Here is a 23,918-nt window from a genome sequence, read left to right on the forward strand (position 1 = left end):
AAAACAGTTCAGCATTTGTATGGATTGTAAAAAAAAATCCAGGAAAAATTGTGAAATCAAGGTTATAAATGATTTTTAATATTTTAATAGAGATAATTTGACTATTTGAGCCCCGACCAAATAGCAAACATTCTGACACCCACACACCGGTTATGTGCCCATGAAGCACCCAAATACATTTCTCCTATTCCTTTAGAAAATTAGAAAGTACTTCTAAGCTCAATTTAAATTGTGGATAAAAGACCCTTCACAGAAACATTGATTTCCACTGACACTTCTCTATCACCATGGGCATGGACAAAAAGCTGAAATATAAAACTCAGGGTGTATATATATATATATATATATATATATATATATATATATATATATATATATATATATATATATACACTCATATATATATATATATATATATATATATATATATATATATATATATATATATATATATACACACACCCCTAAAAAAGTAAAACTTTTAAAGACAACTAAGAGGAAAGCCGGACTTTCTTTTTTTGGTTCGAATCGTCACAACAGAAGGCAACTGTAACGTATTTCAAGGTTGCACGGATCCTTGTTAAAAAACAAAAAAGACATATATCAGACCTGGGCAAATTAAGGCCCGGGGGCCACATGCGGCCCGTTAAGCGTTGTGCAGGGATGTTTTCAAATGACCGTAAGTCTTGAACTATACAAAGTATTTCAATGGTTGGAATCTGCGCTTTTGCATGATGTACTAGTTACTATGGTAATCTAAGTCACAGCAGCTCAGACGAGGCACCAAGCAGTGTGAGTGGGGAGCGTTGCCAAAGAGTGTTTCCAGAGCCTGAAATGCGATGTCAGGGACATACACGGAAGGAGATTTTTACAACAAATTTCTAAAGCTTAGTGATGTATCAGATTGTAGGTGTTTTTTTTGTTTTTTTAACCCTATGCGTTCATATTTTGCTGTGTTTTTAGCATTCAATCAGACATTATTGTGAGATTTTGTATTAGTGTTCCTAAAAATAGAAATACTGTCCCCCAAACTAATTTGTTTTCTCGAAATGTGGTCCTCGAGTCAAAATAATTGCACAAGCCTGACATATATGATGATGTAGATAAATATAAAAATACAATACAATCTGTAATTTATCTGATGCACTTTTACTTTTACCTGGTATACTGCTGTGCTTAATTTCTTACTGAGCTTTTATACATGTATAAATAAGCTTTATTTTTTTTTTACTTTAATTTACTTAAAATACTGCTGTGATGGTACTTATTTTTGTATAGAGTGGGCCTGAGCTACAAAATGTTTGCATGTATTAAAACAAGTGCAAACTTGATAGCGCACACAAAGGTGATCAGCTCAACTTGTGCGTCTCTTAAACAATCCATTTATCATGTCTGTCTTAATGAATATATGCAGAATATACGCTGATCATCAGAACACCCACAATATGTGTCTTTATAACCTTCCAAAAATACAGGAACTGTTCAATCATCTCATGATGTCCATCCTTCAGGATAGCACACAAAACTCACAGTGTAAGAAGTTCAAAGTTTTAGTTTGGTATGTAGAGTATTCTATGCCGTGTGCAACAAAGCTGAAATCTATTTTCCTAAATTCAGTCAGTGCATGAGGAACTGTTAAAACTAAGTACTGTTGGAACTTCAACACTAATTTGAATTATTCTTTTGTTTTTTCTTTCTTTTGGGAAAGGACACCAAGAATAAAGGCAAACTGAAATTTAAGAGCCTGAAGGCCCAGACGAAGAAGAGATCACTGGAAACATCAGGTAGACCACCAGAAACAGTACATGCTTACATATATGTGAATACATACAGTATATGTATACGTGTGTGTGTGTGTGTGTGTGTGTGTGTGTGTGTGTGTGTGTGTGTGTGTGTGTGTGTGTGTGTGTGTGTGTGTGTGTGTGTGTGTGTGTGTGTGTGTGTGTGTGTGTGTGTGAGTTAGGGATGTAACGATAAACGGTATCATGATAAACTGCAGTAAAATTCCAGATGGTTAGTAATACCGTTTAAATGTGTAAGTACTAGAGATGCGCGGTTTGCAGACACAACCGCGGAGTCCGCGGATTATCCGCGGTTCGGGCGGTTGAAATAAAAAAAAATTAGATTTTATCCGCGGGTCGGGTCGGGCGGTTGAAATAAAAAAAAATTAGATTTTAAATAGATTCAGGCGGGTGGCAGTTAAACCAATTCGGAAATATATATACATAGTTAAATGTTGTTACCCACATACAAAAAACGAGCAGGCACCTGCAGCATATGCCACAACAGAAGAAGAAAAAAAAAAAGAGATGGACACTTTTACGGAGCGGAGAAAGGACGCCTCGCCGGGGTCCGGGACCGAGGCCCCTTCCCCCGAGAGGGCCCCACCGGGAGCCGTAGCTGAGGTGATCCGCGAGAAGGGCCCGACGCACGTCCAGGGTCACCACCGCGCCCACCGCACGACACCCCGCCCACCGCACGACACCCCGCCTCGTCCGCCTTCGCCGCGGCCGGCGTCACGCGCAGCAGGTAAGCAGCTTACCTGCCCGCCACCCCCGTGGCCGGGGGCTCGTAACAGGGGTCACTCCGCGCGCTCCGCCCGCGCAGCTTACCTGCCCCAGGGGTCACTCCCGCTCACGAAAGGGGTGGGGAAAGCAGAACTGGCGCTGCGGGATGAACCGAACGCCGGGTTAAGGCGCCCGATGCCGACGCTCATCAGATCTCAGAAAAGGTGTTGGTTGATATAGACAGCAGGACGGTGGCCATGGAAGTCGGAACCCGCTAAGGAGTGTGTAACAACCCACCTGCCGAATCAACTAGCCTTGAAAATGGATGGCGCTGGAGCGTCGGGCCCATACCCGGCCGTCGCCGGCAGCGAGAGCCGCTAGGGCTAGGCCGCGACGAGTAGGATGGGCGCCGCGGTGCGCGCTGAAGCCTCGGGACATCGCACTTCCACGCGCTTGGAGGTGCGCTCAGCGCGGCTCCCAGATGATTGCTGCATTGGATCAGTCGCCTTTCTTTAACAGGCAAATGCTTTATAACCTCACTAATGCCTTGCATCGTCTATATTAGATATATAACAACGGGCGGGTGCGGGCGGGTGCGGTGTTGATTAAATGTTAATTCGGGTGGATGCGGATGGTTGACGACTTTTGTCATGCGGTTGCGGATTAAATAATTGCCTATCCGCGCATCTCTAGTAAGTACAGAAAAACCTGTTATGTATACAGGGGGAGTAGTAGCGGCACAGTTCCACAAGGGGGTGATGCTGCTCTATGTTTTATTATTTATATGCACAATATATATAACTGCGATGAGGTGGCGACTTGTCCAGGGTGTACACCGCCTTCCGCCCGATTGTAGCTGAGATAGGCTCCAGCGCCCCCCGCGACCCCGAAGGGACTAAGCGGTAGAAAATGGATGGATGGACAATATATATAATAATACACAATACTAAATATTAGAGATGACGATTTTCCCGGGAGACTCCCGAATTTCTCCCGATTTCCACCAGGGCAACATTATTGGGGGCGTGTCTTAAAGGCACTGCCTTTAGCGTCCTCAACAACCTGTCGTCACGTCCGCTTTTCCTCCATACAAACAGCGTGCCGGCCCAGTCACATAATATATGCGGCTTTTACACACACATGAGTGAATGCAAGTCATACTTGATCAAAAGCCATACAGGTCACACTGAGGGTGGCCGTATAAACAACTTTAACACTGTTACAAATATGCGCCACACTGTGAACCCACACCAACCAAGAATGACAAACACATTTCGGGAGAACAGCCGCACCGTAACACAACATAAACACAACCGAACAAATACCCAGAACCCCTTGCAGCACTAACTCTTTCGGGACGCTACAATATACACCCCCCTTTACCACCAAACCCCGCCGCCCCCCAGCCCCGCCCACCTCAATACCGCTCCCCCGCGCCACCTCAACCCCGCCGCCCCCCTCCCCCATCTCCCGAATTCGGAGGTCTCAAGGTTGGCAAGTATGCTGTAGTATACTATGGACTGAAGCTGTGTGCCTTCATTGTTTTTGTAGTTGTTGTTTTGAGGCATGTTTAAAAAAATTAAATAATGCACTTTGTGAAAGTCAAAGTATAGTATTTCCCATAGTTGTAGTGGGTATTAGGATTATCTAAGGGAGAGCATATCCCAAATTCCAAGGTGCTGTTTTGAGGCATGTTAAAAAAAAATAATGCACTTTGTGAAAGTCATAGTATAGTATTTCCCATAGTTGTAGTGGGTATTTGGATTATCTCAGGGAGAGCATGTCCCAAATTCCAAGCTGCTGTTTTGAGGCATGTTAAAAAAAATAATGCACTTTGTGATGTGGTGGAAGGTCCGAATCTTAAACAGCAACAAAAGTGAATTTAGTACAAAAGTTTTATTTACCCATAATCAAATGGTACAAGGTTGGATTAAATTGTCATGCAAACAGACAACGTCCTCCGGAGACGTTGGATGAATCGAGAATCATGCGAATCATACATAGACTTGGTCTACTTGGCCATTTATGTGTTTCCCTCATGTGTCAAGGTCCCGTTGTTTTGGACCTGTTTATTCTGCAACCTCCTTGAATCCTTTAGCCATAATAAACAATCAAAACATTTTGTAGAATGGTCAGGCCGACCACTTGTTCAACTATAACCCACATATGCTCCTTCAATGGTTCAGAATAGAAAAAAGAGAAACGAGCAGACATTCTTAATGCTTTTCGACCTCGCTCTCTTTTTGGACTGTGACAGACACAAAATATGGTACAAAGGTCAGAAATTCCACCACAGTGACTTCAATAATAAATATGGCAGTGCCATGTTGTCACTTTTTTCCATAACTGGAGTTGAAGTTGTTCTCTTATTTTGGAAAACCTTGTTTTTGATTGATTGATTGAAACTTGTATTAGTAGATTGCACAGTAAAGTACATATTCCGAACAATTGACCACAATTGACACCCGAATAAGTTTTTCAACTTGTTTAAGTCGGGGTCCACATTAATCAATTCATGGTAAAGTTACATTGTTTAATGCATCCAGCGGTGCATCACAACAAAATTAGGCATAATAATGTGTTAATTAACTGTAAAAAATTAACTGTATATATCGGTATCGGTTGATATCAGTGTTGGGTTAGTTACTGAAAACCAGTAACTAGTTACAGTTACTAGTTACTTTATTTAAAAAATAACTCAGTTACTAACTCAGTTACTTACACCAAAAAGTAATGCGTTACTGTGAAAAGTAACTATTTAGTTACTTCTTTTTTCCCCCTTTTTTTTAAGGCTCCCATTAATGCCCTTTTAGCCTTCATTTCAGTACTGTTATTGCACTGGAGAATAATACAATCTGTTGATCAACTTGACATGCATTTGCATCACTGAACTCAGAAAGCAATGTGGTCTACATACAACACATAAAGACAAAGATATGTTTCAAAGGGCCAATTTATATCAGGTCAGAACAAATTGACAAAACTATTTTAAATAGCTGCAACATATTGGCACTTTAACTTTAACTTTAAGTAGATAGGATCTTTGATCCTAGACACAACTTACATTTAACTAAAATTTTATTTTCTTTGTGCTCAACAAAAGAAAAGTAGTGAGAATGTTAAGACACTCGACTTCTGGCTTCACCATGATGTCTTGTTAGTTGTGATGAGAGTAGCGTATGTGTGTGGCCCTTTAGGATATGACAGCATGTGAGGTGAGTGACGTCAGTGAGTGAGTGGGCGAGAGAAGTGAGGAAGCGGCAACAGTGAGTGCGTGCAGGTGCTCTAGCTTGGTGGATGGCTGCGTCCAATAAAGTCACAAAGTTGCAACAAACCGCCAGCCTCGTCATTCACCCTCAGCTGTAAAGACCCACTTCCGGGTAAAGTGAAGGTTGTTAGCCCCGAAGTACATAGGCCCTGGAGGAACGTCTCCCTGCGCCCCTCAACTACGGTCAGGGAGCCCTCGCGCCCCCACCCACACAAAGCACGCCTCTTCTTTTCCACGCAGCGCTGCAATAAAACACACTCAGATCTTCTGTTTCTAGCCGATACTACATATAAAATAACGCAGTAACGCATCATGTAGTAACGGTAACTGAGTTACTGAATATAAAAAATAATGCGTTAGATTACTAGTTACCGCCAAAACTAACGGCGTTGCAGTAACACGTTACTTTGTAACGTGTTAGTCCCAACACTGGTTGATATCGGAATCGGTAATTAAGAGTTGGACAATATCGGAATATCGGATGTTGGCAAAAAAGCCATTATCGGACATCCCTATTAAATATATATATATATATACACTAAACAAGAGAATGGAGTGTGACTAATCCAAAAGGGACTAGAGACGATGTGTATGAATGATTAGCTGTTGGGTATTACCTATTTGTTGGATGAGGAAGCAAACAAGTCCAAAGGGGCTAAGCAGAAGAAGGTCCTTGAGACAAGCGGGAGGTCCGTGGGGCTGAGAGAGGCGTCAAGGGGTCCGTGTCCAAGCGGAGGTCGAGGATGAAAGGAGGCAGTCCAGAGTCCAGAGGGGAACAACAGGGGAACTCGGAAAAGCACTGCGGGAGGACAACACGGACTTCAGACACGGAAACAAGGATGTCACAGGGGGAGAGCGAGTACGCAGGATAGAAGCCAGACAAGGGGTGCTTACTAGGGTAACAAATGGTTAAGATCCGGCCGAGGATCCTTGGGTCCACTGGTCTGTATACAGCTCGCCCTCATCAGTCCCAGGTGTGTTGATTGCTGATCGCCCACAGCCTTACCGGCATGTGGGCGTGATGTGGCCAGCGCGAGCAGGGGCGTGTCTCGGCGCGCTGCCAATGGAGGTGCTGGCAGACCCAGCTGCCGGAGAAAAGCGAGTTCGAGCCCACGCCGTGACAGTAATCCCCTCCTTATGGACAGATTCCAGTTGTCCTAGGACTGAAAGCAGAACAACGAGATCAAGAGACAAGGGAGAGCGGAGGGGGGAACTGGTGATGGGTCGCCGGCCCAAGTGTCCCCGAAACCATCGGGGACGAGGCTGGTGGCGGGGGCTAATAGACCGCCGCTGCAGCCGGCGAGTCGAACGACCAAGGAACGGCCACCTTCTAGGCCGTCGGAAGGTGGACGCGAGTAGCGCCATAACCACAGCAGCCCACGAGTACCACACCCATGTCCTGGGCATTGCTGCTGTTGGGGCAGAAAGCGTCTATGCCCTGGCCACAGAGGGAGCTACAGAGGGCACCACGTACAGGCGCCAGATGACTGCTTGAGCGGCCAGCCAGCCGGAGGACGCGGGGGCGACGATGCTGGAAACGTGGAGGACGATGTCGTCGGAGTCGGAGATGTGGAGGACGATGTCGTGGGAGTCGGAGACGTGGAGGACGATGTCGTTGGAGCCGGAGACGTGGAGGAAGATGTCGTCGGAGCCGGAGACGTGGAGGACGCAGGCTGAGGAGCTGGCTGAGGTGCAGAAGCATGTGCTGGCTGAGGTGCTCAAGCCAAATGCTGCTGGCCGATGTGCTGACGCGGGGGCCAGGCCGTGGGACAGGTGCTGACGCGGGGGCCAGCCGTGGTGCAGGAGTGGGTGTGAGCCTTGGAGCGGGTGCTAGCTCGGGTGCTAGCTTGGGTGCTAGCTCGGGTGCTAGATTGGGTGCCAGCCTCGGAGCTGGTGCTGACTCGGGGGCCAGTCTGGGAGCTGGTGCTGACTCAGGGGCCAGCCTGGGAGCTGGTGCTGACTCGGGGGCCAGCCTGGTAGCTGGTGCTGACTCGGGGTCTAGCCTGGGTGCTGGTGCTGGTATGGTGTCCAGCCTGGGTGCTGGTGCTGGTACGGGGACCAGCCTTGGTGCTGGTGGTGGTACGGGGGCCAGCCTGGGTGCTGGTGCTGGTAGTGTGGTTGGTGGGTGCAGCCAGGCAAACCGAAAGACAGGTGGTAACAGGCTTGCTGGTGGTTGCGGTTTGGCCTGCCATAGAACAGGTGATGAAGGTCTAGCAGGGGGTAGCCTGGCTGGGCGCAGCTGTGCTACCACCTCAGCACAGCCACCAGTACTATCCCCCCCTCCGAAAGCGGATGCCAGATGCTTCCTGTCGAACGAGGAACAGTCACTGAGGGTGTGAGGAGGGTGTTCAGGCAGCGGGTAAATTCCTCTTCCCCAACATCATCGCTAAACATTCCCCTCCAAGATAGGCGATCAGGACTAGAAAAATGTTCCCGGGTGGAGTGAAAAAAAGAAAAATACATTCTGAGTGGAAAACAAACAAAAAAAAATTGTCACTGAGGGCGGGGCTAAAGACACTGGCAGCGGGGCTAAGGAAAAATTGTGCCGTCAGGTCCTTATAAATAATTTGGCCAGAACTTACTGTTATGTATACAGGGGGAGTAGTGAGGGCACAGTTCCACAAGGGGGTAATGTTGCTCTATGTTTTATTATATATATATCCATCCATCCAATAAGCGGTAGCTTATTCCCTTTTGGGGTCGTATGTATATATATATATATATATATATATATATATATATATATATATATATATATATATACATATATATATATATATATATATATATATATATATATATATATATATATATATATATATATATATATATATATATATATATATATATATGTGGGAAAAAAATCACAAGACTACTTCATCTTTACAGGCCTGTTTCATGAGGGGTTCCCTCAATCATCAGGAGATTTTAATAGAAGCATTCACATACCATGGTTTATATAGGGCACAGAACGGGTAGGTACAGGCAGGCGTAGGGGCGTGGTGATTGGCTCATTTGTTACCTAGGAGGTGTTTCCGTCTGTGACGGCATGCTGATACACTCTTAGAAATAAAAGTGCCTAGTAGAACCATATAAGGTTCTTCGGCTCGTCCTCATAGGAGAACCCTTTTTGGCTCCAAGTAGAACCTTTTTATAAAGGTTCCACCTGGAACCCTTTTGGAGGGTTCTACCTAGAACCCAACATGAAGGGTTATACCTAGAACTGTGTGTGTAAGGTTCTACCCAGAACCCCCCATGAGAGGTTCTACAAAGAACCCACGCAGGGAGTTCCACTAAGAACCCTTTCATGTTTCAAGGGTTACATCTAGAACCCACACAGGGAGTTCCACTAAGAACCCTTTCGTATTTCAAGGGTTTCATCTAGAACCCACACAGGGAGTTCCACTAAGAACCCTTTTGTATTTCAAGGGTTTCATCTAGAACCCATGCAGGGAGTTCCACTAAGAACCCTTTTGTATTTCAAGGGTTTCATCTAGAACCCACGCAGGGAGTTCCACTAAGAACCCTTTCGTATTTCAAGGGTTTCATCTAGAACCCACACAGGGAGTTCCACTAAGAACCCTTTCGTTTGTCAAGGGTTTCATCTAGAACCCATGCAGGGAGTTCCACTAAGAACCCTTTTATGTTTCAAGGGTTTCATCTAGAACCCATGCAGGGAGTTCCACTAAGAACCCTTTCATGTTTCAAGGGTTTCATCTAGAACCCACACAGGGAGTTCCACTAAGAACTATTTCATGTTTCAAGGGTTTCATCTAGACCTGACACAGGGGGTTCTAAAAACATCCCTTTTCAAAGGTTTTCACCGATAACCGTCTTGTCTTCTGAGGGTTCTATAAAGAACCATGTTGTATTCTACAGATCAGTTTAGTTCATATTATATTGTGGTCATTTATCATGTTGACATTGAACAAACATTCAAAACATTTTAATGAGAAAAACATTTATTTAAAGATAGTCCAACAAAACAGGAGAGGCTGTGTAGGTCCCAGGGGAGAACAGGTCAAAAGTCAGCATAGGTCCAGTGGAATCAGCAACATGACAGGCCAGACACATCATGCTGTCCTCAGTAGGTGAATTTGTGTAAATAAATCTCCAGCAATGGTGACATGGCAGAAAGAGACACAAAATAGTTTTAGTTCAATCAATCCAAGGTGCACTTACTGCATTTACTGCGCCTTATTGTAAGCTATCTACAAACAATAAAATAATGCATGGTCCAATGAAAAGAATCAGTGTACATATTGTATGTACTAATTGTGACAGTGGAACAGAATCATGAGAAAGTGAGGGAATCCCACAAAGTTTTCACATTGATTTAAATAATGTTGAAATACTTTTCAGTGTTATGTAACAAGTACTCAAAATGTTAGGTATTGTAACAATAATGGAAATCTAGAGACGTCACTATGCCAAAATCAAACAAAATGTATTGGTCCAAAATATGTATTAAATAAGGGATATTTTTTTTTATCAATATGTACAAACAAAGGGCAGCAGCAGGAATTTGACCATTAACAAGAACATAAAGCATGAAATCCCATGCTGCAACACATCTACTCACTACTCCCCACTTCCGACACAGTTGTATAGTCTCTTCACTGAAATGGGTACAACACTGTGGTCCTTGATCCCCAACACAAATCTTTCAATGAAAATAAGAGTTTTTCTCAGTTCCTTTGGGTACTGGACAGCAAAAACAATATAGAGTTTCATTAATGCACTCATAGCATATGATTTGTCCATGCTGCTGTCCTCAGTCAAAACCTGTATACCATCCAGGTATAGGGTTATCCTTTGTGCCTGCAAAGGGTTCCCCTCGTGTGTGTTATGGAGCATGATTGCTGGAGTAGGCACGCTTGGCTCCTATGCAATAAAAACAGATACATGTCAGTAAATAAAACCTGTTGTGAAAACAGCAAAATGACTCAATGTTGCCATAATATGGATAATGCCAATTCCTAAATCTTGACCTTAAATGCAGTATTTACCTACAGTAGAGTGTATAGAAAAGATGAGTCCTCTCTGAAAATGGAAGGCAGCAGTAGAATTGCTGCATCCCTAATGAGTCCTGAGGAAATAAAATCATTCTGTAATATTTTTTGTTTTCAGAAATACAGATTGTGGCTCCTATAGATACACATATAGGCCTAGATACCTTGTCTTACTGAATCATCCAGGCAGGCATTGATTGCCCTCTGGCAGCAGTCCTTTAAGTCACACATACATGTAGATGCTCTTTGAACCATCTTCGTTGCCATTCGATCCAGCTCTGTGACCATCAGCTTCTACAAGGAATTGCTCCTTCATCTCCCACAGAAGCTGTAAGGAGGGATAAAAAGTGTCATATCAAAATACTTGATGATCATAAATGAAATAATACACATACAATTAAATATGGTCAATTCAATGCTTGAAGATACCAACTATTTTAGGAAGCTTCAGTGCGGGAAACTTTTCGATGATTTCCTCTGCCTTGGCAGTTGCCATGATCTTTCGGTATGCATAGGTTCGTCTCATTCTCCCCTTTAAAGAGTTCAGATCTGGGTGTACCTTAAGCATCTCTGTAGACATTTCATTGATATGAGCTTCAATGCTCCTTTCATCCTCTTTACATTCTTCACTCTCCTGAGCCTATATGCATTCAAGAAAAATGACAAGCAATATAGTAAGAGGTAACCATTAAGATGAGGTGTACATGTTTTTTAAAAAGTTATATAATATGGAAGAATCATCCTCTCTGTAACCTTCGTCTTGTGTTATCTTTCTGCTACCACTATGTTGAAGACCAAGCTCAAGCCCAGTCTCCCTGCTCCTCCTACCCGCACATTAGTGTGTGCTCAACATGGATGTATTAGATCCATGGTGCTCACCAGCCCACTCATCCCTCCAAAGACGAGCTAGATGGCGACCGCAACGCCGCTACCGACAACATTAAAGCTCCTTCTAACATTGACAATGTATACTATAATATTTCATTAAAATAACAACTACGATAACCTTTTTAGAATGATTTAAGATTAATTGTACAGATATATTGTAACCTATTTTGTTATGGCAGCTCTCAGCAGAGCTTTGTCAGGTATTGTATTGTTTGACCACAATACAATTTGTTTGTTTGTTTTCTACAGGAAAACAAACAAATAAGCAAACGAACAAAACATAACAAGAAACAAATGCTTAGTCCACCTTTTACCATAAAAGTCCTCAGCTAGGGTCAAGCATGCTGAAATAAGATATTATATTTAGCTCACCTTGATTCTCAGAAGATTCTTCTGTTCTCTTTCCCGTTCTTCTTTGTTCTGTTCTGTTCACAGTAATCGCTATTGGTATGTCACACCTGGTTTGTAGGCAGGGAAGACCAGACCATGTGGTGCAATCCATGGGGCAACCAGCTCTTAACTCACACATGACAGCCACCATCATGCCAGCTCCCTGGCCCAACACACCAAACCTTGCCCTTTCCCCTGGGAGATCAGGGTTCAATTCCCAGCATCAACAAACCCTGATGTAGTAGCCTAAAAGTCAGCATTACAGTGTGATTTTTGCATCAGTTAAGACTTGGCCTCTGACATCAAAGACCGTTGTCTATCAATGAACTTATATGCAGCTTCACAACTGGACTAAGCCAGCAAGATGGGCAATTATGTTACAGTTTGATCAACAGGATCTGGGGAAGAAGAGTTTGCTTTAAAATAAACAAAAAAATTGAATATGAAAAGTATTTGTATCAGTAGTCACAAGGAAATGTATTTTGCACCATTATTGGCAAATGTTATCAGGAAGTATGTCCCTGGTGACACAGGATCTTACCCATGCTTTCAACAATCCCTGAAGAACTCTTTCTTCCAAAAACAGTTCTCTGGATCAAAATAGTTCTTACTGGAACCCTTAGTGTTAGTGAGAACCCTTTTAAAACCAATTATTCAGAAAAGGGTTTTTAAAGGGTTCTCTTGATCAAAATGGTTCTTACTGTAACCATTAGCGTTACCAAGAACCCTTGAAAAACCCTTTCTTCGGGAAAGGGTTTTTCAGAAGCAAATGGTTCCAGTTAGAACCTCAGCCCTTGTAGAAGAACCCTTTTGGAACCCTTATTTCTAAGAGTGTACAATTTCGCTGCGCTTGTTGAGGGATGACAGGTCTGGGCGGTATATAAGAAACAGTTTCTCTTTTAAGCATAGGTTGCATCTTTTATTACCACTGTTGTAAGGTGTGCTGGATGCAAGAATTTGCCATGTTATTGAATATTCAACATTATTGTCTTTGAGGTTCCAAATGTGCTTGCTGAGTTCTGTAGTATTCCGCACGCTTTGGTTCCTGAAAGAAGCCTTGTGATTGTTCCATCTAGCTTTGAACTCTCCCTTGGTTAATCCTACCGTATTTTCCGCACTATAAGGCGCACCGGATTATTAGCCGCACCTTCTATGAATTACATATTTCATAATTTTGTCCACCAATAAGCCGCCCCGGACTAAAAGCCGCGCCTACGCTGCGCTAAAGTGAATGTCAAAAAAACGCTGCGCTAAAGTGAATGTCAAAAAAACAGTCAGATAGTTCAGTCAAACTTTAATAATATATTGAAAACCAGCGTTCTAACAACTCTGTCCCAAAATGTACGCAAATGTGCAATCACAAACATAGTAAAATTCAAAATGGTGTAGAGCAATAAATAGCAACATAATGTTGCTCGAACGTTAATGTCACAACACACAAAATAAACATAGCGCTCACCTTCTGAAGTTATTCTTCATTCGTAAATCCTTCGAATTCTTCGTCTTCGGTGTCCGAATTGAAAAGTTGCGCAAGCGTGGGATCCAAAAATGGCCGGTTCCGTCTCGTAGAAGTCATCGGGAGTCAGTGTCGCTGTTGTTGTGCAGCAGTTCTGTGAATCCTGCCTTCCGGAAAGCTCGGACCACAGTTGTGACCGAAACTATCTGCCCAGGCATTTACGATCCACTGGCAGATGTTGGCGTATGTCGACCGGCGCTATCTGCCCGTCTTAGTGAAGGTGTGTTCGCCTTCGGAGCTGTGTGAAAAAAGCCACCCGGCCTCTTCGCGTAAACTTCCCTTAACCACTCGCTCATCTTTTCTTCATCCATCCATCCCTTCGAGTTAGCTTTTATGATGACGCCGGCTGGAAAGGTCTCTTTTGGATGGGTGGAAGTTAGCATGGCAAGCTAGAACCACAGTGAAGGATGACTCCTCATTCCCTGTGGTGCGAATATTCACCGTACGTGCTCCCGTTCCACAGTGCAGTTCACAGGAATATCAGTTGCTGTGAAATACGGTAGTAATCCGTGTGCGGATGGAGAGATTGCGTCTTTTTATGATCCGGATCCTTGTCGCGTAGTAGGAGCCATTTTGTGGTCTTTACAGATGTAAACAGGAAATGAAACGTACGGTGATATCCGCGCGTTTTTTCTTCTTCTTCCGGGGGCGGGTGAAGCGCTTCCTGTTCTATGGGGGCGGGTGCTTTCCTTGGCGGTTGCTTGCGTAGAAGAAGAAGCGCTTCCTGTTCTACCGGGAAAAAAGATGGCGGCTGTTTACCGAAGTTGCGAGACCGAAACTTTATGAAAATGAATCGTAATAAAGCGCACCGGGTTATTAGGCGCACTGTCAGCTTTTGAGAAAAATTGTGGTTTTTAGGTGCGCCTTATAGTGCGGAAAATACGGTACATACGTGTCAGATGTGTTAATGTCCTTGCGTGTTACCTTTGATTGGTAAACGACTGATATTTGTAAGCACCCCCAACAACTGATGTTTGTAAGCACCCCCAACATCAGTCGTTTACCAATCAAAGGTAAACGACTGACAGCAAGCACATTTGGAACCTCAAAGACAATAATGTTGAATATTCAATAACATGGCAAATTCTTGCATCCAGCACACCTTACAACAGTGGTAATAAAAGATGCAACCTATGCTTAAAAGAGAAACTTTTTATTATATACCGCCCAGACCTGTCATCCCTCAACAAACGCAGCGAAATTGTGTCAGCATGCCGTGACAGACGGAAACACCTCCTAGGTAACACATGAGCCATTCACCACGCCCCTACGCCTGCCTGTACCTACCCGTTCGTGCCCTATATAAACCATGGTATGTGAATGCTTCTATTAAAATCTCCTGATGATTGAGGGAACCCCTCATGAAACAGGCCTGTAGAGATATGTAGTCTTGTGATTTTTTTCCCACACATACATATATTGCGCTCTACCACGGTATCGAGCAGTATTTTTTGGATAATCTAATTAAGACACATATATATATATATATATATATATATATATATATATATATATATATATATATATATATATATATATATATATATATATATATATAGATGTATATAAGTACATCTATATATCTATATATATATATATATATATGTATATATGTACATCCATATATATATATATATATATATATATATATATATATATATATATATATATTTATATATATATATATATATATATATATATACATACACATTATATATGTATATACATAAGTTGTTTTATTCATTTAATTAACCTCTATCTGATTAACATATCTGATAAACAAAACTCATGAATTGCTTATGTAAAATGTTTAACTTGCTAAGACACTTGGTGGGCAGCATATTAAAGAAACATTCTGTGTTCTTCTTTACTTCAGACTCACTGTTGGGGCTGCCAGGACAGGTTGACAAAATCAACAAAAAGAATGTAAGTAATTTACACTGAAAGCCGGGAAAAATGGCAAATGGATTACATCTTAAGTCGTCCATTTTGAATTATGAAGGTATCGGCGACGCAGAGTGGAGAAGACACTGAAGACTCAGAGGAAGACTCAAAATTAGATAATAAATCAACAGACTTAGCCCCAGAAAAAAATGGTGACATGGCAGACGTGTCATCTCAAGTCCCAAGTAATTATAAAGACAATTCTACAAAGACTGAAAATATGTTTCTCTTCAAACAAGAGAGGTATTTGTACAATTTCAGTAACCATCTAATTGTTCACAAATAATTAATATGTATTTACTGTTCTTCAAATTACGTGCCTTTGTGAGTAGTTCTGAAGATGTTGGTGATGTGGCATCCTGCAGCAAACGTCGTGTCACAGAAGAAAGCCTGGTAAAGGACGATCTTAAAAAAAGTCGTGTGGAAGACATTCAAAATAAAGAGGCTGATGAACTGGTGTTGGTAGGAGAAAAGCCACAACACATTGACTCTGATGCAGTAAAAACAGAGGTGGAACAAGAAAGAAACAATGAGGAATCTGATGTCGACAAATTCTTCATCGGTGAGATCTTTCATTGGTATCACAGGAACACTAAATATCAGGAAATGTGTACATTTCTATGGGATGGTGAATGTAAAAATTCAGTCACACTTTTCGAGCAGATATATTTCTCACATTTACTTCACTTTTCTCACATTAAGCTCATTTTCATAACATTTAAGTGTAAATTCAATGTTGATTCTAAATGTAGTACCCCACGGATCAATACTGGGACCAAAATTGTTTAACCTCTATATAAACAACATTTGTAAAGTTACATAAAACTTAAAGTTAGTATTATTTGCTAATGACACGACAGCTTTTTGTTCAGAAGAGAACATGCACACAGAAGCTAATACAAATAATAACAGAAGAAATGAAGAAATTAAAGAGATGGTTTGACAAAAACAGACTATCCTTATATCTCAATAAAACTAAAATAATGTTATTAGGTAACAGGAGAAGAGAAAGTCAAACACAAATACAAAAAGACGGAGTGGATATTGAAAGAGTAAAATAAATCCAATTTCTAGGTGTTATAAAGGATGAGAAAATGAACTGGGAAATCTCAGATAAAAAATATACAACATAAGGTGGCAAGAAATATTTTAATAATGAATGAAGCATATTATGTCTTTGACCAAAAATCACTTCATATGCTCTACTGCTCACTAGTGTTACCATATCTGAGTTATTGTGCAGAAATAAGGGGAAATAACTACAAAAGTACACTTCAGTCACTAACTGTGCTACAAAAAAGATCAATAAGAATAATACATAATGTTGGATATAAAGAACGTTCAAAAACTCTTTATTTATTGAATCAAAAATATCAAAATTCATCGATTTGGTGCATTTGCAAACACCTAAAATTATGTACAAAGCAAACTCTAAACTGCTTCTCAACAATTCTTCTCAACAAAAGAGGAGAAATATAACCTTAGGGAAAAATCCAATTAAAACCATGTGTATGCACGTACAACACTTAAAACCTCCAGCATATCAGTCTGTGGTATTAAATTATGGAATATATACAGCAAATAAGTTAAACAATGTACTAATATGATCCAGTTTAAGAGTTTAAGAGGCTGTTCAAACTAAATGTGTTTACAAAGTACATGGAAGAATAATTTTGACGAACATCTTTACATGAAATGAAAATGAGATATTATTAATCTCATATGTGAACCATAACTGACTTAACTATTATAAAGAGATCTGTTGTATCCATTGATGTAAATTGTGTTACAAAATGAGGACAGGAATTGAATATGTGCTACTAAATTGCAATTAATTGGAAAAGGGGTAGGATTAAATAAACTTGGCTTCTTCCTACTCCTTTTCGAACATGTTGTGAAGAGAAATGTAGATGTGTAAACTATATGATTATCACTTATATTTGCATTCACGTTCGAAATAAATGTAAACCAACCAACCAATCAATATCCAGCTGCGGGGAGTCTCTGGGTCCAATGTTGAATCAAAAAAATTGTTTTAAATCTAAATCTAAATGTTAAAGATAAACCTAAATGTTAAACCTAAGTCTTAAATCTAAATATAAATGTGAAATCTAAATCTAGATGTAAAATCTAGATCTCAATGGTAAATCTAAACCTAAATGTTAAATATAAATATAAATTTAACATCTAAATCTAAATGTGAGCACTAAATATCTCGCTAAGTGTAAAAATGTATATTTATAGAAATGCCAATTTTCCACCAATCCAAAGTAGGGTTGTCCAGATACCAATATTTTGGTACCAGTATCGGTACCAAAATTAATTTCAATACTTTTTAATACTTTTCTGAATAATGGGGACCACAAAAAATGGCATTATTGGCTCTGTTTTAACAAAAAAATCACACTGTACATTAAACATTCCTTTCTTATTGCAACAATGTTGGTCTCAACTAAAATACAAACCCCGTTTCCATATGAGTTGAGAAATTGTGTTAGATATAAATATAAACGGAATAAAATGATTTGCAAATCCTTTTCAACCCATATTCAATTGAATGCACTACAAAGACAAGATATTGATGTTCAAACTCATAAACTTTATTTTTATTTTGCAAATAACATTTAACTTAGAATTTCATGGCTGCAACACGTGCCAAAGTAATTGGGAAAGGGCATGTTCACCACTGTGTTACATGGCTTTTCCTTTTAACAACACTCAGTAAACATTTGGGAACTGAGGAGACACATTTTTTAAGCTTCTCAGGTGGAATTATTTCCCATTCTTGCTTGATGTACAGCTTAAGTTGTTCAACAGTACAGGGGTCTCCGTTGTGGTATTTTAGGCTTCATAATGCGCCACATATTTTTAATGGGAGACAGGTCTGGACTACAGGCAAGCCAGTCTAGTACCCGCACTCGTTTACTATGAAGCCACATTGAAGTAACACGTGGCTTGGTATTGTCTTGCTGAAATAAGCATGGGCGTCCATTAGTAACATTGCTTGGATGGCAACATATGTTGCTCCAAAACCTGTATGTACCTTTCAGCATTAATGGCGCCTTCACAGATGTGTAAGTTACCTATGTCTTGGGCACTAATACACCCCCATACCATCACAGATGCTGGCTTTTCAACTTTGCGCCTATAACAATCCGGATGGTTCTTTTCCTCTTTGGTCTGGAGGACACGACGTCCACAGTTTCCAAAAACAATTTGAAATGTGGACTCGTCAGACCACAGAACACTTTTCCACTTTGTATCTTTCTATCTTAGATGAGCTCAGGCCCAGCGAAGCAGACGGCGTTTCTGGGTGTTGTTGATAAACGGTTTTCGCCTTGCATAGGAGAGTTTTAACTTGCACTTACAGATGTAGCGACCAACTGTAGTTACGGACAGTGGGTTTCTGAAGTGTTCCTGAGCCCATGTGGTGATATCCTTTACACACTGATGTCGCTTGCTGATGCAGTACAGCCTGAGGGATCGAAGGTCACGGGCTTAGCTGCTTACGTGCAGTGATTTCTCCAGATTTTCTGAACCCTTTGATGATATTACGGACCGTAGATGGTGAAATCCCTAAATTCCTTGCAATAGCTGTTTGAGAAAGTTTTTTTTTAAACTGTTCAACAATTTGCTCACGCATTTGTTGAAAAAGTGGTGACCCTCATCCCATCCTTGTTTGTGAATGACTGAGCAATTCATGGAATCTACTTTTTATACCCAATCTTGGCACCCACCTGTTCCCAATTTGCCTGTTCACCTGTGGGATGTTCCAAATAAGTGTTTGATGAGCATTCCTCAACTTTATCAGTGTTTATTGCCACCTTTCCCAACTTCTTTGTCACGTGTTGCTGGCATCAAATTCTAAAGTTAATGATTATTTGCAAAAAAAAAAAGTTTATCAGTTTGAACATCAAATATGTTGACTTTGTAGCATATTCAACTGCATATAGGTTGAAAATTATTTGCAAATCATTGTATTCCGTTTATATTTACATCTAACACAATTTCCCAACTCATATGGAAACGGGGTTTGTAGTAAACATACTAAACACCTTGTCTTTCAGCATTAAATACGCAAACAAAGGGTCCTAATTTGGCTGCTGATATACTGTATGCAGTAACATATTGTTTTATTTCTCATTCTATTATTTTGTCAAAATTATGAGGGACAAGCGGTAGAAAATTGGTTATTGATCTACTTATTCATTTATTGTTAATATCACGTTATTTTCTGTTTTTAATATGTTCCATCTACACTTCTGTTCAAATGAAATAAACACTTATTTTTCTGTTGTTTGGATGCTTTACATTAGTTTTGGATGATACCACAAATTTGAGTATTGATCCAATACCGAGTCATTACTGGATCATACATTGGTCATATTCAAAGTCTTCATGTGTCCAGGGACGCGTTTCCTGAGTTTATAAACATAATTCACATTTTAAGATAGGAAAAAAGATTTTGTGACGATAAAAATTATTGATGTAATTATTGATACGACCAGATACGCTCTTGTACGCTCAATACAGTGGATGTCGGGTGGAGATCCACTCATGGCATTTGTTTACATTCAGGAGCGCTGTTGTTAGCATTCCTCATCCTGCAGAGGTGATACTTATAAGAAACTTACTTTATTTGTCACCATGGAGGCAAAGATTAGTGATTTCGGGCATAGCGAAAACACTGCCGACTGCAGCTAGACGTTAGCCAGTAGCTAGCTAGCCATGTTTTAAAGCACCTCTTTCTGTTTTAACTTGACCTTTATCGTTAATTTTTAAGCCAAAATGCGTCCATTGTACCTTTTCTGTCTACACACGGTGTCTGCTTGTAAGTACTCCGCGCGTGTGCGTTGCCGAACATGCTCCTCTGCTCGTAAAACCAGCAATGTCACGACGTGACAACGCCGGGCCGTCATGAGCGTAAAAAAAAATATATATATATAGTACCGTTTTTAATTAATTAGTACCGCGGTACTGTATTAGTACCGGTATACCGTACAACCCTAATTTGAGGCTTCTCAGCGACAAACTGTTAGCTCCAAATGTTTGAGTGTGCATACTGTGTTGCATAATGACATAGTTGAAAACAAAACGATCTATCAGCTAATCGCTTTAAATCTGTTCCCAAAAATATGTCTTAATTGTGAGCTAAATGGTAGAAACAAGATCATAGTGAGTGTGAATTGAAGTCATCATCTGATCAGAGGTTCGGCTTCGGCATACAGTATGTTACATTTTCATCCACCCATCCATTTTCTACTGATTGTCCCAATCGGGAGCCTATTCCATCTGCATTCGGGCGGAAGGCAGGGCACACCCTGGACAAGTCACCACTTCATGAATGTAATATAATTCAATAATAGCGCCAGACATTCAGAATTGTTTTCTGCGCAGTTACAAGGAAGCGGATGAAGCAGTCATAGAGATCTGCAGCTACCTAAGATCCAGAGGAATGTGGCTGACATCCAATCCTTGGTGGATCCCACTGAGACTTGATCAAACACAGTTGGTCAGCTTGTTGCTGGAATATCAAATCCACCTACTGCAGTTTCATACCAAGATAAGAAACTTGAACTTGAAAACATTCATCAACATCCTGAAAAAAACAACCAGCAAATTGTAGGCCAAATAAATTGTTCTCATGGCTGACTGGAACCTGTTGGCTCATGAACCTTGTTGCTCAAAGTCTAGATCTGCACATGAGAGATGTCTTGGCATACCCTCTGCGGCTCTTGCCATGGTCAATTGCTAATGGCGATGCATCTCTGCGAAAGATGAGCAAAGCAACCCTTGCCAGAGAGCTGGAAAAGAGTATTTCTCCCGCTGAAATTAATGCAGCGCCAGCAGCAACTGTTATTGATGGCATGAGCCAAGTACTGAAGATGCAAGGGAACGACATAACGTTTTTGCAGCTGGCTGAAACGACACTGTAAACAGCTCTCCGTTGCCCCTTTCCACCATAAAACACATTTTACCTTCAGGAATTATTGGGATGCTAGAAAAAAGCAATTCAGACATGTATTTCTGGTCTATATGTCATTTTATCCCCATGTGGAAACAGCAATTGCATCATTAGTGAATGTTTCCGACTTTGCATTTTCACTTGCATTATACAAAGGGTGGGTACATTTAAGAGATGAAAAATACCAATAGATTGCCAGTCTACAATGGTTATTACGTCAAAATATGGTCAATATACATACACCAATTCCAAAATCATAACTAGGATTGGTTTCCTCACATGGTACCGACAAGTGGAATTTCTGGTCTGGAAAAACACAACATGCACACTCACATTTTTGGCGCTAACATTTTTAACATTATGCAACTTTTTGGCAATCATTTTTCAATAATCGTCTGTCATGTTTCATTCTTCTGCAGTAAGAAAGATTTAGGAGTGTCACGCACCAAGACAGAGATGTGGGTGCGGCTGAGAGGCCTCAGATTGGTGGCAAATTGGCTTTTCTATAAATATTAATTTTTACATTTGGCTAGATTAAGATTAACATTTTAAATTTAGATATAGATTCAATATTTAGATTAAGATGAAACACTTACATTTACATTTAATATTTATATTTATATTTAAGTTTTATATTTAGTTTTAACATTTATATTTAAGATTTAGATACATTTATATTCAGATTTACATTTAAGTTTAGATTTGACATATAGATTTTATATTCAACATTTAGATTTAACATTTACATTTAGATTTAACATTTACATTTAGATTTAACATTTAGAGCTAACATTTACAGTCAACATTTAATTGAAACTTGTGGCGGGGCTCTCCCTTAGAAATAGGGTGAGAAGCTCTGCCATCTGGGGGTAGCTCAAAGTAAAGCCGCTGCTCCTCCACATCGAGAGAAGCCAGATGAGGTGGTTCGGGCATCTGGTCAGGATGCGACCCAAACGCCTCCCTAGGGAGGTGTTTAGGGCACGTCCGACCGGTAGGAGGCCACGGGGAAGACCCAGGACACTTTGGGAAGACTATGTCTCTCGGCTGGCCTGGGAACGCCTCGCGATCCCCCGGGAAGAGCTGGACGAAGTGGCTAAGGAGAGGGAAGTCTGGGCTTCCCTGCTTAGGCTGCTGCCCCCGTGACCCGACCTCGGATAAGAGGAAGAAGATGGATGGATGGATGGATGTGATGAACATTTGCTAAATGTGTGTTAAAGTGAGAATTATATCTGAATTTTTGCATCCGGCGCCCTATACTTTTCTGGGGCTTTTACATTAGTCAACACTTACTCACAATTATTCAACCCTCAGGGTATATTATATTAATTTTCAATGATAATCAACTTTCGCAGGGTACGATTAACCAAAATAAGAAAAATGGTAAACAGCTCAACAGATCTAACCTTAAAACATTTTTTGCAGTATTTTGAAAATTAGTACATTTTGAAAATAAATGTGTATTAAGTACTGTCAAGTGCAACTGTATATTTTTGACAAAGTATTTGTAAATCATTGACCACCCATGTAGTATTTATTCATTGTAAAAACAATTTCCATTTTCAACACACACAATCCCCTTTGTAATTCCAATATGAATGCATACTCTTACTCTTATATGCGTAATATATGCAAAACCGTGTGTATTCTGAAAGTGAGACTTAAATAACCAAAGCCCATTCTGTAAAATGCCGTCATTGTTTTATTTATTTAATGCACATAATTATTGGATTGTCCATAACTTGAAAATTGATGGATTGATTTGTAATTTGTGTTCTACTGTCATCAAAACTATCACTACCCAATCAGGTTTCTTACCATTTGGCCTGACAGATTTAAAATGATCCTCCGTAGTCTACAGTCCGATCACATCAAGTTTAACATAATATAAACATGTTATAGGCAAAACTCATACCTCATTCGTGAAACCTACTAGTTCCATGAATGTTCCATAAACTGGTACCGAATGAAGACCTGGATTATTTGTCACAGATTATATTTAATTTTGCATTACTGTTAACCAGTTTTATGGTGACATACTTTAATACCATGCAAGAGCATCATTGTCATGTTTCGATAGGTCTTTATCTAATTTTCTCTGCGTTCGCTGTTACCATAGACTCAAGTCCTCCACCAACAGCACCATTTGACCATCGCATAGTGACTCCCAAACCTCATCAAATAGCCACCTACTATTCCATCAACAAAGAAGAAGTCCTAGGAGGGTGAGTGAGCATTAAAAAACTATTTTACATACCGTATTTTTCGGACCATAGGGCGCACCGGATTAAAAGGGGCACTGCCGATGAGCGGGTCTATTCAGGTTTGTTTTCATACAGCATTATAAGGCTCCATTAAAGGGGTAATATTATGATTTTTTTTAAAATTGAAAACACTATCTTGTGGTCTACATAACATGTGATGGTGGTTA

General features: G+C 40.7%; 1 protein-coding gene across 1 annotated transcript in view; it reads left to right on the forward strand.

Annotated features, from left to right (window-relative positions):
* The window catches only part of mylk4b (myosin light chain kinase family, member 4b), a 121,509-nt gene that overhangs the window by 78,115 nt on the left and 19,476 nt on the right, over nucleotides 1-23,918 (forward strand). The window contains exons 3-7 of the mRNA XM_061975610.1: nucleotides 1,709-1,784; nucleotides 15,458-15,507; nucleotides 15,584-15,768; nucleotides 15,858-16,087; nucleotides 23,607-23,712. Coding sequence (XP_061831594.1) covers nucleotides 1,709-1,784; nucleotides 15,458-15,507; nucleotides 15,584-15,768; nucleotides 15,858-16,087; nucleotides 23,607-23,712 — 647 coding nt within the window. The remainder of the gene's footprint in view (nucleotides 1-1,708; nucleotides 1,785-15,457; nucleotides 15,508-15,583; nucleotides 15,769-15,857; nucleotides 16,088-23,606; nucleotides 23,713-23,918) is intronic.

This window comes from Nerophis lumbriciformis, linkage group LG14 (assembly GCF_033978685.3).
Source record: "Nerophis lumbriciformis linkage group LG14, RoL_Nlum_v2.1, whole genome shotgun sequence".
Classification (NCBI taxonomy): domain Eukaryota; kingdom Metazoa; phylum Chordata; class Actinopteri; order Syngnathiformes; family Syngnathidae; genus Nerophis; species Nerophis lumbriciformis.